Genomic DNA, 18,853 nt, shown 5'->3' on the forward strand with positions numbered 1-18,853 from the left:
TAATACTTTTCACAATTAGTGTTATTCCAAAATCATAGTGTAGAAATCTAAAACATGGGGAAATCTAGTTTTTCACTGCACTGCCTCTAACTTCACTTAACTCCATGTATCATTTTACTGTGGGCTTCCTATTTACTCTTCCAGTACAATGAAAACTCAGGGGGAAAAAAAGAACCTGCCCTTTTTCAGGACCCTGTCTTTCAAAGATAATTCATAAAAATCCAAATAACCTCACAGATATTCATTGTAAAGGGTTTAAACACTGTTTCCCATGCTTGTTCAATGAACCATAAACAATTAATGAACATGCACCTGTGGAACGGTCGTTAAGACATGGACAGCTTACAGACGGTAGGCAATTAAGGTCACAGTTATGAAAACTTAGGACACTAAAAAGGCTTTTCTACGGACTCTGAAAAACACAAAAATAAAGATGCCCAGGGTCCCTGACCATCTGCGTGAACGTGCCTTAGGCATGCTGCAAGGACGCATGAGGACTGCAGATGTGGCCAGGGCAATAAATTGCAATGCCCGTACTGTGAGACGCCAAAGACAGCGCTACAGGGAGACAGGACGGACAGCTGATCATCCTCGCAGTGGCAGACCTCGTGTAACAACACCTGCACAGGATCAGTACATCCGAACATCACACCTGCGGGACAGGTACAGAATGGCAACAATTGCTTGAGTTACACCAGGAACGCACAATCCCTCCATCAGTGCTCAGACTGTCCGCAATAGGCTGAGAGGCTGGACTGAGGGCTTGTAGGCCTGTTGTAAGGCAGGTCCACACCAGACATCAAAGGAAACAACATTGCCTACGGGCACAAACCCACCGTTGCTGGACCAGACAGGACTGGCAAAAAGTGCTCTTCACTGACGAGTCTCGGTTTTGTCTCACCAGGGGTGATGGTCGGATTCGAGTTTATCGTCGAAAGAATGAGCGTTACACCGAGGTCTGTACTCTGGAGCAGGATCGATTTGGAGGGTCCGTCATGGTCTGGGGCGGTGTGTCACAGCATCATCGGACTGAGCTTGTTGTCATTGCAGGCAATCTCAACGCTGTGCGTTACAGGGAAGACATCCTCCTCCCTCATGTGGTACCCTTCCTGCAGGTTCATCCTGACATGACCCTCCAGCATGACAATGCCACCAGCCATACTGCTCGTTCTGTGTGTGATTTCCTCCAAGACAGGAATGTCAGTGTTCTGCCATGGCCAGCAAAGAGCCCGGATCTCAATCTCATTGAGCACATCTGGGACCTGTTGGATCAGAGGGTGAGGGCTAGGGCCATACTTATGGCCCCAGGAATGTCTGGGAACTTTCAGCTGCCTTGTTGGAAGAGTGGGGTAACATCTCACAGTAAGAACTGGCAAATCTGGTGCAGTCCATGAGGAGATGCACTGCAGTACTTAATGCAGCTGGTGGCCACACCAGAAACGGACTTACTTTTGATTTTGACCCCCCCTCCCCCCCTTTGTTCAGGGACACATTATTCCATTTCTGTTAGTCACATGTCTGTGGAACTTGTTCAGCTTATGTCTCAGTTGTTGCATCTTATGTTCATACAAATATTTACACGTTAAGTTTGCAGAAAATTAACACAGTTGACAGTGAGAGCACATCTCTTTTTTTGTTTATATCTTTGTAGACTTGTTTGATTACATTTACCCTAATCTTTCGTGTACAGGCATTGTCATAAATTACATTTGTGAGATTTAGGTTCAGGCTTGCAGAGATTATATTTACCCCAAGTAGGCTATTTATAATTATGGATATTCTAATTATGTACATTAATAATGTTATGAGAATAACTGGTTTAGAAAAAAACTTGGACATGGCTATGGTTAAATATAATTATTTATTAAACAATTGTTAATCAAAAATGAAATGGAATTAAAAAAACATCTAGAAAAATTACATATTGTACAAATGACGGCTCCTATTTCAACTTGACATAGAAAACTAGAAAGGCACTGTGTAGTGAAGTCTGCCGGGCAATATATTAAAACATTTACAACAAAAATTACCTTTTTACAGCATCACTAGAATGGTCCACCATGAAAAAAAATGACATAGCATGTACATGTAGGCAATGTTGTGATAATCTCTGGGGGTAAAACTAGAACAATACCTGCAGAAAAGCAGGCCTTTTCTACTTCATTACTTCACTCTTAAAATCCTTACATCCAGTACTCAATCCATTCTTGAGGTTTTGGTTAAAGTTTAGGTAAATCAAAATCAGACCTGGGTCAAATTCATATTTCAAATACTTACAAGTTTGAGGTGGGTTGGATTTAGCTTGGAGTTTAGACTTTTGGAACTAATTCAATTGGTTCCATTGTACAGGAACATCTAAATGAAACACTTTGAATGAATTTGACATGTGTTTGACCCAGGAGACAAATATACAGAAGCATGGTTTGACAACATGAAAAGTAACGTACCTTTAACACACTGCCCAGTATGTGACAGGAGAAACATTAAAAGAGCGAACAATGAGGCTTATATCTGGAAAGGAGTGTGAGGAGATCTGAACTGGGGATAGAAAGCCTTACAAAACACAGCAGCGAATTGTCAGGGGTGTATTTGTTAGTGCAAACCATTTAACAAAAGTTAGTGTTTCTTATTGAACAAGTTCAGGTTAGTCACTCCCCGTTTCATCCATTTGGTTCCTAGTGAATACACCCCTGGGATGGCAGGGTTAAAAAGGCAGCTTAGAACATACGCCAGATCCCAATGACTTGAGATGCTTCTCTCCTAACAATTATTAAAAAGTGGTCCAATGTAGCTGTTTTTATCTCAATATAAAATTATTTGTGGGTAACAATTAAGTAGTGGGTAACAATTAAGTACCTAACTCTGATTTGTTTTCAATTAAAAAAAAAAAGATTCTTAGGAAAGAGCAGTTTCTCAAGCAAGAATTTGATAGGACTATCTGGGAGTGCTCTGAGTGGGGAGGGGGAAACTGAAAACTAGCTGTTATTGGCAGAGAGGTTTGGAACTCTTCTGAATTGGTCGATCAACTCATTTCTGCCTGGTGATGTCAACAGGCAGGTCAAAACTCAGTCTCACCACAACAGGCTGACATTTCAGGCAGTCTCTTCAAACAGCCTTTACACTGAAATTATATTATAATTTTCACAATTTAACAGTATTATTCCAACGTCAGTGTGGAAATATATACACTGTATAAAACACAGGGAAAGCAAGTTTGACTGCACTGGACCTTTAAAACACTCATTCAACCTCGGACTGGAACAGATTCACCTAACACCAGGTGCCTCTGGCCACATAGGGGGAACCCTTGGGACTTATTTTAAAGTAGTGCTCCAACAAAAACAATGCATAAGTGTACACAAACTGAATCTCCCTTATTCCATGACTGCATCAACACTGGACATTCAAAGTAAAAACCTGCTCAAGACGGATTTGCCTCACCTTGTTGCATTGTTACATAGGCAGAAGTTGCGCAGTCACTGTAGAACAATGAAATGACCGTAATTCGAGAAATAAATACAATCATTTCATAGATTTTCTGGCTAAAGTGTAAATTGGTTAGAGATGAGTTATTGTCATTGTTACATTTAGTTTATTTGATCATCTCTGGAGGGGAAAAGTGATTTCGTGGGAGACATTCTTCAGTGAGCCAACCTGTGAATGACCTTGGAAGTAAGTTCGAGCAGGTCCCTGCATCGACCAAGAACCATCCTAGGTTTGGATCCTCTTTCGTCATTTATTTTTGGCTTTCTACTGTGCAAATCCACAATTACTGCTGCTGCCATCTAGTGGCCACAATCACAATCACATGAAGACCGTTGTGCAGGCGTGGACTCCTGAGACTACTGCTGAACTGAAGAATACTCTTCAGACTTTTGCTGCCTCTGGGAGTTACCAATCTCTTTGGCATTCCAGATTCATGTCTGTCTTCTGATATGACATCTCTACAAGCAAATAAGCATCACCGCAAGAGGATTCAAAACTTGTAGGAGATGGCATTTTTTCTAACTGTTGCTTTCGTACCAGGCCCCTTCAACAGTAGAATTTCCATCATAGAAACCCATGTTCATCAAGTCCTTTGGGTGTTACTGGATTCCATTTAGCTATAGTTTTACTGGAGTAGTAACCTGCGAAAGACAGGAACATATATTAGAATATGCCAAGAAAACATATTATTCACCCCTGTAATAGACTTCTAATGAAAGTTTTTATAACATTTATTGATGACCCAAAAATTCAATAGTAGAAAACATGCATTCACTTTGGTCACATTAAAACCACAAATGGTAACATGGGTATGACTACAAACAACTAGGGCTCCAAGTGTCTTCCACTTTCCGTGGCAAATTATCTCCAGAGAGCTCCAGTTACCTGATTCAGGCTGGCTCTTAGGGGGCTCTGTAGATTGGGCCTCTGGGATGGGGAGTCCCCCCTCTCCCAGGTCGCTCTCACCAGACGACACGTGTTGTTCCCCGCCTTTAGCGTTCGTCATCATGTACAGGGCGGGCCTCTGGTGGTATTTTGCCCGGTATGTGTCTGTCATACAATTGTCCACAGAGAAGTAGGTGGTGGGGAGGCCCATAGGTAGAACCATCTCCCCTGTCAACGGGGAGTCTAGGTCGTCCGTGTCTTCCCCTGGCATTGAACTGGGAAACTTCTCCTCTCCGCTCTCACTGGCCGACAGATCGTTCCGGTCCTGGTCCGAAGAGCCTGACTTGGAGCTAGAGTCCGATGAGAGCTTGTGGTCGGCGGGCGTCTCAATCCACCTGCGGAGGATGGTTTGGGAGAGTATCGGCCCGTTTTTGGCCTCGTTCCTGGCACTTGTGCAAATGGGCTCCTGGAGCTGGGGAGCGCGGAAGCCCGACTGGTCTGTCAACCGGTGGATGTTGGTCTTGGGAGGGAGAAGTGGGGCCAGGATGTGGTAGTGGGGCTGGGGGGAGCGGTCTTTGGTTACCAGGGGCTTGGTCTCTTCCTGTTCGGAGAAGTAGCCGGCGAGGTCGCCATAGCTGTTCCACTCTGAGCTGCTGGTCTTGGGCAGGTATGGGGGAATAGGGCTGACCGGGCTGGGGCTGCCATCGATGTTATTCTCCTGCTCGTCATCCAGACCTTCCGTCCTCTCCAGAATTCCATGCGTATATCGGAAGGCTCTTCTTCTGTCGCAAGAAGAATAGGACATACATCAATATACACTGCTCAAAAAAATAAAGGGAACACTTAAACAACACAATGTAACTCCAAGTCAATCACACTTCTGTGAAATCAAACTGTCCACTTAGGAAGCAACACTGATTGACAATAAATTTCACATGCTGTTGTGCAAATGGAATAGACAAAAGGTGACATCGAGATGAGATGACCGAGATGAGATCCTCAGACCCCTTGTGAGACCATATGCTGACACATGCACATTTGTGGCCTGCTGGAGGTCATTTTGCAGGGCTCTGGCAGTGCACCTCCTTGCACAAAGGCGGAGGTAGCGGTCCTGCTGCTGGGTTGTTGCCCTCCTACGGCCTCCTCCACGTCTCCTGATGTACTGGCCTGTCTCCTGGTAGCGCCTCCATGCTCTGGACACTACGCTGACAGACACAGCAAACCTTTTTGCCACAGCTCGCATTGATGTGCCATCCTGGATGAACTGCACTACCTGAGCCACTTGTGTGGGTTGTAGACTCCGTCTCATGCTACCACTAGAGTGAAAGCACCGCCAGCATTCAAAAGTGACCAAAACATCAGCCAGGAAGCATAGGAACTGAGAAGTGGTCTGTGGTCACCACCTGCAGAACCATTCCTTTATTGGGGGTGTCTTGCTAATTGCCTCTAATTTCCACCTTTTGTCTATTACATTTGCACAACAGCATGTGAAATTTATTGTCAATCAGTTTTGCTTCCTAAGTGGACAGTTTGATTTCACAGAAGTATGATTGACTTGGAGTTACATTGTGTTGTTTAAGTGTTCCCTTTATTTTTTTGAGCAGTGTATTTTCAAACTTGAAGGAAAACAGTCTATCCAGAATAAGATGTAATACTTTATCACAAGCATCAATACTGGCACATCAAAATGGGTCAATAGTTTGATTCTTTATTATAACTGAAAAGTAATGGAAAGAAAGAAACCATTCACTCTACTGAAAGTAGTACAATGATCATGCTTTACGTTTGTGAACTTGGACTCAATTTTAGGAGATGTGCGTCTTGCAGCTCTGGAAACTTTGCTGGGTGTTCACCTGGAATAGATTAATACATTCATTAGATTTGGTAAATTGCTACTAATTTGCTAAAGCATTTGACATACCCTGCATAAGGTATGAATTTATTGCTATTACTGATTATATGCTACTGATTATAGTTGGCATATGTTCCTCTATATCTAGTAAAACATACAAAACACAAACAAAACGCTTAGCCCAAAACACTTAGAAACAACACTGCTGTATTCTGAATCAAGTACCAAAAATGACTTCTCTAAATACATTTTCAAATCTTACCCTCACTGACCCACACAAACTACTCAAATATTGCTGTGCCTCTGCTTTGATCCCATGTTCGAACAGGGTCACAGTTTTCCTGCCTGTCTCTAGCACAGACATGTTATCTAACTGGGGTCATGTTAAGGGCCTAGCCAGATGCTGGGGGAAGAGGTATCAAAGTAGAGCGGCAGTCTGGTAGAGTGCCCCCGGGCCCCCCTGTGTACCACTGTCTGATCTGGCATGAGCGAGGCTGAGGCCCCTCAAAGGGAGCCGGAGCTGAAGTACCAAGCCGATGCCCATTTGCTAGCCTTCAGGTTAACGATGCTAATCCTTGCTAACGCAAAGTGAGAACTTAAACAAAAATATAAACGCAACATGTAACAATTTAAAATATTTGAATGAGTTACAGTTCATAAGAAAATCAGTAAATGTAAATACATTTATTAGGCCCTAATCTATGGATTTGACATGACTTGGAATGCAGATATGCATCAGTTGTTCACAGAAACCTTTAAAACAAAGTAGGGGCGTGGATCTGAAAACCAGTCAGTATTTGGTGTGACCACCATTTGCCTCATGCAGCGCGACACATCTCCTTCGCATAGAGTTGATCAGGCTGTTGATTGTGGCCTGTAGATTGTTGTCCTATTCCTCTTCAATGGCTGTGCGAAGTTGCTGGATATTGACGAGATCCAGAGCATCCCAAACTTGCTCAATGGGTGACATGTAAGGTGAGTATGCAGGCCATGGAAGAAATGGGACATTTTCAGTTTCCAGGAATTGTATACAGATCCTTGCAACATGGGGCAGTGCATTATCATGCTGAAACATGAGGTGATAGCGATGGATGAATGGCCCAACAATGGGCCTCAGGACCTCGTCACGGTATCTCTGTGCATTCAAACTGCCATCAATAAAACTGCTATTGTTTTCGTTGTCCGTGGCTTATGCCTGCCTATACCACAACCCCACCATGGGACACTCTGTTCACAACATTGACAATAGTAAACCGCTCTCCCACAAGACGCCATACACACGGTCTGCAATCTGCACGGTACAGTTGAAAGTAGGATTCATCTGTGAATTGCACATATCTCCAGCGTGCCAGTGGCCATCGAAGGTGAACATTTGCCCACTGAAGTCGGTTACGACACCGAACTGCGGTCAAGACGCCTGTGAGGAAGACGAGCATGCAGATGAGCTTCCCTGTGACGGTTTCTGACAGTTTGGGCAGAAATTCTTCGGGTGTGCAAACTCAGTTCCATCAGACTGGCTGGTCTCAGACGATCCTGCAGGTGAAGATGCCGGATGTTGAGGTCCTGCGCTGGCATGGTTACACGTGGTCTGCAGTTGTGAGGCCGGTTGGATGTACTGCCAAATTCTCTAAAACTACATTGGAGGTGGCTTATGGTAGAGAAATGAACATTAAATTATCTGGCAACAGCTCTGGTGGACATTCCTGCAGTCAGCATGCCAATTGCACGCTCCCTCTAACTTGAGACATCTGTGGCACTGTGTTGTGTGACAAAACTGAACATTAGTGGCCTTTTATTGTCCCCAGCGCAAGGTGCACCTGTAATGATCATGCTGTTTAATCAGCATCTTGATATGCCACACCTGTCAGGTGGATGGATTATCTTGGCAAAGGAGAAATGCTCAATAACAGGGATGTAAACAAATTTGTGCACAAAATTTGAGAGAAATAATCTTCTTGTGCATATGGAAAATGTCTGGGATCTTTTATTTCAGTTCATGAAACATGGGACCAACAATTTACATTTATATTTTTGTTCAGTGTATAAGCACACTGAGAAGGTGGGTGTGTTTGCAGCACTGTGTCGGGCTTTGAACAGCTGACTGGGTTGGAGACGTGAGCGAGTGGCTTAGGATATCTGTGGCGCGTCAGCACACTCGACATTCTCCCTTTTTCTTTTTTGCACTCTCCGCAGGAGCATTACTGTCTAAATCCCTTCTGCTGGCATGCTATTATTACGCTGGGATCGGACTCCAGAGTCCAGGCTCTGTTTTCATTATTTTTTTCTCTCCCTCCCCTCCCAACGCTGCGTGTTTTTAAGCCGCTAAGTCCGTGTGGCGATTCTCAATTTGATGCTGTTGATTTGTAATGTGGACAAGCAACCCAAACAATACGAATATGAAAAACAAAGCGGGGATGCAGTTTACAGCCCTCCACACCATTGCTCCTTACTGTAGCAAATCCTGGCTCTTCTTTACAGTGTGTGGGCTGTTGCCAAGAGAACTTGAGGGACCGGGGAGAGTAGCTGCTGTATAACAAAAGAGCAAGGCGGCTGCGGTCACTGCTTACAGAGATGCCTCGTTGCACTTTAAAATCACAAAATGTTTCAGACATCAGCAATCAGATTAATATCTAATCAATGGCTGAATAATCTCTTAAGTGATTAACGGCAGAGTCGGGGTCACTAATAGCATTGTGGTGCACTTTTCCTTTAGTGTTACAAATATAACCATTAGAGAGCCACAAAGTCATTGAGGTAGGGTGCCTTAATAAAGTCATGTGGTTTTGGTTAATTTCCTAGAAGTTAGGGGCACCACAAGTTCAATAGTATAGTTCAAAAACTAACAGTTGCATTAAGTTGTTTGTGCTGGCATAAGAAACAATATGGGTAAGCTTGGGTCCTTATTGAATCAAAACCGCTAATATATACAAATAAAAAATAAAAAAATCCTCACAACGACACTTAAAATACATTTGTTTACTGGATGAATCCAAATGAGAACATGCACTTCGAAACCCAGTTACTCTCTTTGATTGACTGTGGCCTCTGGTGTTTCTGTGTACGTCATTCAGTATTTAGTGTTCCAGCAGTGACGGTTTTGAAGATACCATCTCTGTGGACCTAAATCGCCGATCCCATTTCAGTGAATGGGACTACACAGAGCAGCCGAAAAGGACACCTCATGTGACGAAAGCCAATCAAATCATCATCTTACTAATCACAGTAGTGATGTCATTGTTTCAAAAGCTCTACCATCATAACTCAGCATCTTTGTGTGAGCGTCAGGTTATTTTGCAAATCACGAACTCCAACCTCGCCCAGTTTTTTTTTCAGGATAACACCAGAATGTTGACAGCTCTTTGAACGTCTTAAATAGCTGTGTTGATGCAACGAAATGAGGCAACGTCAGGCGTTTCAATTTTAAGATTGCAGAGCCAAGATTTGTAGACATCAGGGTTTTCTGCTGATCTGCAGTCCTTCAAAATCCGCAACATCAATCATACTTGCATTCACATTGCAATTCAGTTTCTTGTGTGAATCAATTATGGGAGGAGAAAAGTTAACCGTGGTAAAAATGTAGAGCTTTCGATAAATCTAAATGTGAACTGATGGTGATCAAAGTGATAAGGGGACAAAAAAAACTGCCAAGAGCATTTATTGACATCTAATAAATGGTTCCTCGTCCAGCTTGAAACACCAATAGCACACAGATCAGAGGAATATAACTCAAGCTGGTATGGATGGCAGGGACACAAAGATATAGGATCTCGCAAGTTTACGACTCTTCGCGTTGCTCAGATTCAGTTTTAAACTCAACTTCTGTACTTCAATACATGAATCAATCATTTCAACTCCACATTTACTTAGGCAGTTTGTTTAAATTCAATTATGAAATAATGGACCATTTGGCCACTAAGTCATTTCATTTCAAAATCATTACGAATTTCGCACAATATTTGAGATCGTTATTAAAAGGGTTTGATCGGGATCTTAAGCACCTACAAATGTGTAACATATTGTACAAATGATCATTTGTAATGTATTATATGAATTGCAGGAAAAAAACATTTTTTTCAGAACCTAACATATCATTTGAAAAGGATGGCGTTGTACACAATTTTGGCTCACGATCACTACTTTCAAAACTACTAGCTGAAATTATACAAAACATTTCAAGCATCACTTTAAACCCCAACCCTGTCCATATTGTCTATAAATCCAATCATCACTCAACGTAATCCATCCACTCTGTATGGTTTATAGGTGTGTTGAGACGCTGGTCTAAGAACATTAAACCTAAAAAGGCCCGATATTAATGTGTACTCTATCTGAGGGCGTTAACAAGCCAGTGACTTGTGTGTTAAGTGGTGTCAATGGGCTAGCTAAGCCTGGGAGCGTGGGAGCATTAAAACCCAGCTCCCAATCCGCCACAGGCTTCGTCCCCTATATATTACACTACCAGGCCCATAAAGCACTGGTCAGAAGTAGTGTACTATACACATTGTACAAAATATTAACACCTGCTCTTTCCATGGCAGACTGACCAGGTGAAAGCTATGTTCCCTTATTGTTAAGTGTTAAATCAACTTCAAAATCAGTGTAGATGAAGGGGAGGAAACAGGTTAAATAAAGATTTTTAATCCTTGAGACAATTGAGAATTTGTACCATTCAGAGGATGAATGGGCAAGAGAAACGATTTAAGTGCCTTTGAACGGGGTATGGTAGTAGGTGCCAGGCGCACCGGTTCGTGTCAAGAATGGTCCACCAACCAAAGGACATCAAGCCAACTTGACAACTGTGGAAAGCATTGGCGTCAACATGGGCCAGGATTCCTGTGGAACGCTTTCGACACCTTGTAGAGGCCACGCCCCGGCGAAATGAGGCTGTTCTGAGGGCAAAAGGTGGAGGTGCAACTCAATATTAGGAAGGTGTTCCTAATATTTGGTATACTCAGTGTATAGGAAATAGGATGTCATTTGGTACAGCACAGAGAGAAACCCTGCATGGAAAAGGCTTTATGTTAATCATTTCCATTCATTTAATATAGGTTCTTCTATTTACTATGTTCATTCACATTTGTGAGTATTAAAAAGGGAGAGATATGATAGCACACATGACTGGATGAATGTTTGAAATTAATATGCAAAAGAGGCCTATTAATTCCTTGAGAAAGCAGACATGGCTTTTGGTTGTGCTTGGTTATCCATTGGGAGTCAAAAGGCACTCTTTCCATCTCAACAGGTGGAAGCAGCAGAGCTAAGAAATGCTCTCAAAGCAGTGTGCGCGCGCACACACACACACAAAGTCTTAGACACACACTAATACACACCACCACAAATGCTTGAGCACAACGACCATCACTTGTTTGCTCAAAATCTTCCGTATTTCACAATCAAATGAATACCTACATAGCAATAAGTTGTCAGCATTGATGAATAGAGATAGCTTGTGTCTTGGTAACAGAGGTTGGTGCATTGAAAAGGACGGGTAATTATCGACTGCAAAATGTCACTTTCATTGTTAATGAGACAGGTCCACATTTGGTCTAAGGCAGGGGTGTCAAACTCATTTCGCATCGTGGGCCACATACGGCCTAGGGAGATGTCAAGTGGGCCGGACCATTAAAATTATACCATACTCTGCTATAAATAACCAAAATATCATGTCTTTCCTTTGTTTTGGTGTAAAGAAGCACAAGAACATTAGGAAAATATTGAAATTTAATGAACTATCCTTTTACAAAACATTTCATGAAACACCTCATATTTCCTTAGACAAATGTGCAATTTACTTTTATCATTCACAAATATGCATTGCAACTGATCCCACTGATTGTACAAAGGCACAAAACTTTAATTGGTACTGAAAAATATAGTAATGCACTTTAAGATTAAATGAGACTTTTAAAGAAAGGAATTTTTAAACCACTTACACATACGCATATAAAATCTAAATGTAATCCCTGCGTACACCTTACAAACTAAGGAGAGTGATTTTAAATGTGTAATGAAGAAAGTGTTCGCCTGTCCTGTAAATCTGTAAACTTCATACATGAAACATACATACACATACAATACATACTGAAAATTTATGGAGTTGTATGAACAGTAGAATTCCATCACACAACTTTTGTTTTGAAGCTGCTGACTAACATTAAAGTGCACATTTTTTAAATCACCACAGTAAGGATTCATCTTCACAGAGCTGTATTCTTTCAATGCAAACAGTATCTAAGGCAGCATTTTAAAGGTGTTAGTCTAGTCTGGACTTGTATTTGTTCCTGAAACTTGGCATCTTTTGGCCTGTACAAGTGCATCAACACCAGGTGTCATGTCCTGACTAGCTGTCACTTTCAGAATGTCATTTAAGTGCTTGTTTGTGAGCCTTGAACGCATTTTTGTTTTATTGATATTCATCACTGAGAAAATTTGTTCACAAAGGTAGGTTGTCCCAAACATGCACAAAATTTTAACAGCCAGGGCTGTTAATTTGGGGTACCCTGGTAGTAGATACTGATAAAATCTGTCCAGACCTACAGAGGCAAATTTGCCCTTCAAATCTGCATCACACTGCAAATCAATTATCTCTAGCTGAATTTCGACCGGCAGATCAGAAGCTTTAACTGTGAAAGGTGAGCGAAAAACTGAAAATTCTGTCTCAAGTTCACCAAATACCTGAAAACGTTTCTCAAACTCCCGCAGTAGTCCTGCAATTTTGTCTTTGTACCGTTTCATGTCCGCATCAGGTCTGGTCACACACACATCTCTCAGACAGGGGAAATGAGCAGGGTTGCCATTTGCCAGTTGCATCTCCCACAAAGTCAGCTTCAACTTAAATGCATGTATGTTGTCAGAAAACTGTGTGACAACTTTTTTGCGGCCTTGCAACATTTTGTTCAGATTGTTCAAGTGTTCAGTAATATCAACCAAGAATGCAAGGTCCCGTAGCCATTCCTGAGATTGTAATTCCAACACCGGTTTTCCTTTTTTCTCCATGAACTGTCCGATTTCCTCTCGTAGATCAAAGAAATGCCTCAGCACAGCGCCTAGGCTTAACCATCTCACTTCAGTGTGGTATGGCAGGCTGTGGGTAATGTTGCTGTCGCTGAGAAGTTTGTCAAACTGACGATGGTTCAGACCTCTGGACCGGATGAAATTTACAGTGCGAACAACCACCTCCATGACGTGGTCCATTTTCAGCGACTTGCAACACAATGCCTCCTGGTGCAAAATACAGTGAAATGTCCAGAAACGATCTCCTCCATTAAGGGCTTGTACTTTGTCTTTGAACTTTGTCGCGACACCTGCTTTCTTTCCGACCATGGATGGCGCGCCGTCTGTAGCCAGGCTGACAGCGCGGGACCAGTCCACTCCAACTCTGTCCAATGCAGCAACGACAGAGCCGAAAATGTCCTCGGCTGTTGTGGTGTCCATCATTGGCACCAACTCAAGAAACTCTTCAGTAACAGTCAATGTCTCATCAACTCCTCGAATAAATATGGCCAGTTGGGCCACGTCTGTGATGTCAGTGCTCTCGTCAATTGCCACGGAAAATGCAATAAATGACTTGACTCTCTGTTTCAATTGACTGTCTAAATCTGCCGATAGTTCCGAAATCCTCTCTGCTATAGTATTCCTCGTCAGGCTAATATTGGCAAAAGCTTGTCGCTTCTCGGGACATACAAGTTCAGCCGCCTTCATCATGCATCGTTTAACAAAGTCACCGTCGGAATACGGCTTCGATGCTAATGCTATTTCTCTAGCAATTAGGTAGCTGGCTTTTACCGCTGCTTCACTGACTTCTCGGCTCTGGATGAAAGTTGACTGCTGTTTCCTCAGACCCGCCAGCAATTCGTTAATCTTATCTCTTCTCAGTTGTCCTTGCAAGCCGTCATATTTTTCGCTGTGATGAGTCTCGTAGTGGCGTCGAATATTATATTCCTTCAATACCGAAACTTGTTGCAAACACACCAAGCACGAAGGTTTTCCGTGCATCTCTGTAAATAAATAGGACGTGGTCCATTTTTCTTTGAAAATTCTACACTCCTTATCTACTTTTCTCCGTTTGGATAACGACATTTTGGCTAATGAGGGTGTAGCGGAGAGGTAGAGACCAAGGTATTAACAACGTCGTAACAAGCAGCAGATGGCGCATTGATACCGTCTGCTGTTTTCAGTCTGTCTCAGTGATGCGGCTTGTCTTCTACTCTGATGGAAAGAGTGCGCCCCTTAGCGGATAATCCATGAATTGCAGCGAATTAAAAATATTAATTCCATGTCTTTTATGCATTTTTTCCACTTCCAAATTATCCTGCGGGCCTGATCGAACCTCCTTGGGGGCCGGTTCCGGCCCGCGGGCCGTATGTTTGACACCCCTGGTCTAAGGCATATTCAGGTAGCATTAGGGATGTTGTGCTAACACGATAGCAAAACAACAGTTAGCACTGCAGAGCGTGTGACTATGGTCTCCAGACAAGCGTCTGGGGAACCGCAGGAGCCAATCGGTGTAAATCAAGTGAGGGCATGATTTACTGCTTGGATATGGCTGTTTGAAGCGGCTGGACTTTCTCCCCCCCAGCGGCCGTGACCTTTCGAAACCGTCACACACACAGAATGCCTTCTCGAAAGGATTGCATCCATTTTAGTACGCTGTGGTTAGGCTGGCATACCGGCAACAGAGGGGCAAAATCTGGATGGCTGTTCCAGAAGAGAGACATCCACATTCTCAACTTGTATTACTGTTGTTTGTAGACGTAACACTGTATACCCAGACAAAGCAAAGGTTTGTGGTTTCTAAAATGGTGTTTACTATTTACATCTTAGATTATTATTTATCTTTTTGCAGTCTATTCTCCCACCCACACAGCCATGTGCTTTTAAAAAGGATTTTAGCCTCTAATGGACCTCTGGAATCTACTCAGACGTATCTGCAGCACAGCCCAGGCCAGAGTATCACAGCTGAACTCCAGCCAAATTGACTTCAAAACACTGTAGCTTGTCAATACAATTTGCAAATGGCAGGGAGCAGAGGCAAAATCCCAGGCACAAATAGGGTGACTACATCGAACACTCAGGTTATCAACAAGTAGTGATGGGGGAACAAAATCAATAGTTAGCTATCGAGATATTATTTTTAATGATATATTGCTATATTCTTTATTGCACCAATTGGCTGTACCTGGACCAAAACTCCATTCATAGCCTGTTCTCCATCTTATAGTGAGCAGTTTGTTTTCAGCACTTATTTCCATGACTGATCAAAAATTGTTTCCTCATGGTTCTCTCTTGTCCCTCTGCAGCAGACATAGGGTGAACAATACGTTTGGGACATCGAATCGCAATAGATATCGTATCGCACCTAAGTATGATGAGTCCAAATTTGAGATTTTAAGTTCCAACCTCCGTGTCTTTGTGAGACGCACATCGGAAATATGACATTTTGTTACAGAAAAATATCACGGAGGCCAAGTGCAAGGCAATGAATCAACATGGTGCCGGAACAATTAAATCAAATTATTCAATTGTAGTCCTACTGTGTGTGCAATAAGCTACAACAAATATTAAAATCTATTCCATTGGTCACCACTGTTTTCAAATGAAAAACAACTGCTAAAAGTGACCGATTTAAAAGAAAAGAAGAAAAAAAGGGGATGGGGGAGCAGGGGAACAGAAATCCCAGCGGTGAAAAATACATCAAGGCTTAAAAGCATTTGTTTCCTTGCCAGGGAGTATTTCCACATGGATTGCTCTGCTCTGCATACAAAGACGCTCAAGGGCTAGCACAGGGCCCCCCACAAAACACTACCCTTTTCCCGCTTCAATTAGTCAGCTCACCAGACTTACATAAAACCAACCCACCTTCCCTCTGTTCTAAACACTGGTTGAGACCTCGCATTCACCCCATTCGTTGTTATGAAGAAGGGACACAATAAAAGGAGGGGAGGAGAAAATATTTTGGGCCACAGAAAATTGCATTTTATTTATGTGCATGAGGGAATTCCACCTTCTGACAGGCCCGGTCGTGGCATTTTCTGCTCAGCTGGGCACAGCTGGGAGGCCCCCGCAAGCTCGCTCATCATCCCTGCTCTGTAAGGACAAACTCCATGGATTTCAATTCTGAGAATTGGTGACGGGTGTTTAAAGGGCTGCCGTAGATTGAAGCATTACAAAACAATGTTTTTTCTCTGGTGGACTAGATGGATCAGACAGTGGGAACATGTGATGAAAATCAGAGAGTATACGTAAGGGGTGTCTGACCTAGGGATGTAACAAATGGAGAAAAACAATCTTTACGTTTAAACTGCCATTTTTTACCGGTTTTGGGTTAAAACGGATAGAAATATTCATAAAAATCAACATGAATTCACAACAGAGCTGCGCTGCTGCCAGCAATTGTCCTCAAATCGATTCGGCTAGGAGTCGACTCCTAAGATTCTGTTTCTTTGAATGGAGGAGACTGATTAGTTGCTGTACTTCCGAGAACACAAACACACGCATCTTTCATAGCGAGCCAGCGAGGGATGGAGAGAGAGGGGCACAGTATAGGCAGGTCAAACACCAGGCAGATAGAGTCAGAACCGTGTACTAGACACATCTATCGCAATGGAATGCTTTATCTCACAATTTCTTGGCTTGCAATGTCTCGCAACTTCAGTAAAGCAGGGCCTAGCATCAAGGAATAGGCTAAGATATAATACACACAACAGACCGAAGACCGAACACACACTTGCATCATTACCGAAGAGAAAGAGCAGTGGCGTAATAATTAGTCCAAACAGTATGCAACTAAAACAAGAGTTTTTAAATCGGATAAATTCAGTTTCTATTGGAAAAAAATCTCACAATGTCTTGTCTTACATGTCTCGCAAATTCACATAAGTAGCCTAAAGGACACAGAGTATGTCAGCTGTTGTGTTTTCTGACATTTCCAAATCTCTCACTAGCTCAGATCGTTATCCCCACCTGCTTCAAGATGTCCACCATCATCCCCGTTCATCTTTCCCTCGATCGTGACTAGCCGAAAAAACATCCCCACAGCATGATGCTGCCATCAGAATGCTTCACCGTAGGGATGGTGCCAGGTTTCCTCCAGACGTGACGCTTGGCATTCAGGCCAAAGAGTTCAATATTGTTTCTCATGGTTGGAGAGTCTTTAGGTGCCTCTTGGCAAACTACAAGCGGGCTGTCATGCGCCCTTTACTCGTTTAGACGTTCTCACCCTTAGACTAAGCGGCGAACCACCCTGCGGCTATTCATGTCAGCTACTCTCCCTTTATCCTGTCTGGGTGCAAAAAATAGCTATTATAGCTAGTTCTAAACCTGGCTTTTATTCCGGTTATTTTTTTTGTACTAAAAGATGGTTGCTTTTTATCGTCAATCCGACACAGGAATTAGTGATTTGTTCTACTTCTTTGAAACTGGTTGATTAAGTGTTAAGACACTATTTACATTGATATTCACCCCTCTCCACATGCTCATACATGCATTGTTCAGGGCAGGACACATCCTATTATTCTGTGCACTGCACAGAACACAAACTTTCCTCTGGAAAAGGTCAGATCCAGTAAATGAGGAATCGGTCTCATTGTACTTCCATACAAAATCTCCACCATTGGGCTATGACCTTAGCACAACTGATGGGACCATAAATCAAGGAAATTACAGAGTGGTGTTTCTTAATATCGCTAGACCTTATACTGCACATTAAATTTATCGGGTGAAATTAAACTTTAGGACCTAATGACAAAGATTATCATTCTCTGAATATAATGACTCCCCCAGTCGTCCTTCCCTCCATATCAGACATAGTGGCTGACAGAAAATTATATATTTCCTACCATCAGAAAGGTTCAGCTGCCTCTTTCACCCATCGTCACTTTACACAACAATCCATTTAGTCTAGATGAGGTCTCATCCAGGTCGCCAAAATATTGACTTGAAATTAGGACAGCTGCCTCGTTTAATCATTTTTGCATGTTCTTGCTTTGGGCAAATTGAGAATTTTGCCAGATGCTTTGGCTTTTCTGAGAACTAACAAACAAGGACAACATCATTAAAAAGTACCTGAGAAGCAGGTGTACAAAACTAGCAAAACAAATAAGGAGTCGTGTACGTGAAAGCCGAAAGGCAACTGGCACAAAGCATCATGGGAAGGTCGGACAACTAATGGTGAATTACCAGTGTTGGAAGGGAAAGCTGATCCTAGATCTGTACCTACTGTAGGGGAAACTTAACCCTGTAGTGCTTACCATAGGAGAAAGAGGAGTGCAAGATGTCAGTCTTGGAGTCGTCACCTCTTCGGTGAGGGAAGGGATCCCTGAAATTCACAAATTGGGTAGGGCTGAGTCAAACGCTGACACCACATGGAAAAGGCCTTTCTTTCTATGCATTATCCCATTGTATGGTGTCTCTCGACATGCAGGTTTTTCAAACCTTTTTAAAGAGATTATTTTGGATCTAAACTACTAGAGTAAACACAGAAATAACACCCCCCCCCCCCACCCAGATCCACGCCACACTACTTTGTTCGGTGAATGATTTATTCATGAGTAATCTGATACTAAATCTACAAAACAGCTTTTTTATTTTAGTCCATGCATGGCTCACATTCATTTCTCTTCTCGGTTTGGT

General features: G+C 42.7%; 1 protein-coding gene across 2 annotated transcripts in view; it reads right to left on the bottom strand.

Moving 5' to 3' along the window:
• Nucleotides 1-1,842: 1,842 nt before the first annotated feature.
• Nucleotides 1,843-18,853, bottom strand: part of LOC129865737 (inactive ubiquitin carboxyl-terminal hydrolase 53-like) — a 61,711-nt gene continuing 44,700 nt past the window's right edge. Inside the window, exons 14-17 of one of the 2 annotated variants that reach the window (XM_055938723.1) lie at nt 18,472-18,539; nt 6,155-6,224; nt 4,372-5,150; nt 1,843-4,127 (exon numbers count right to left, since the gene is read on the bottom strand). In XM_055938723.1, coding sequence (XP_055794698.1) covers nt 4,051-4,127; nt 4,372-5,150; nt 6,155-6,224; nt 18,472-18,539 — 994 coding nt within the window. In that variant the 3' untranslated portion in view covers nt 1,843-4,050. Of the gene's footprint in view, nt 4,128-4,371; nt 5,154-6,154; nt 6,225-18,471; nt 18,540-18,853 lie in introns of both variants that reach the window. The other variant, XM_055938722.1, reaches the window with a different exon arrangement.

This window comes from Salvelinus fontinalis, chromosome 11, assembly GCF_029448725.1.
Source record: "Salvelinus fontinalis isolate EN_2023a chromosome 11, ASM2944872v1, whole genome shotgun sequence".
NCBI classification, from domain to species: Eukaryota; Metazoa; Chordata; class Actinopteri; order Salmoniformes; family Salmonidae; genus Salvelinus; species Salvelinus fontinalis.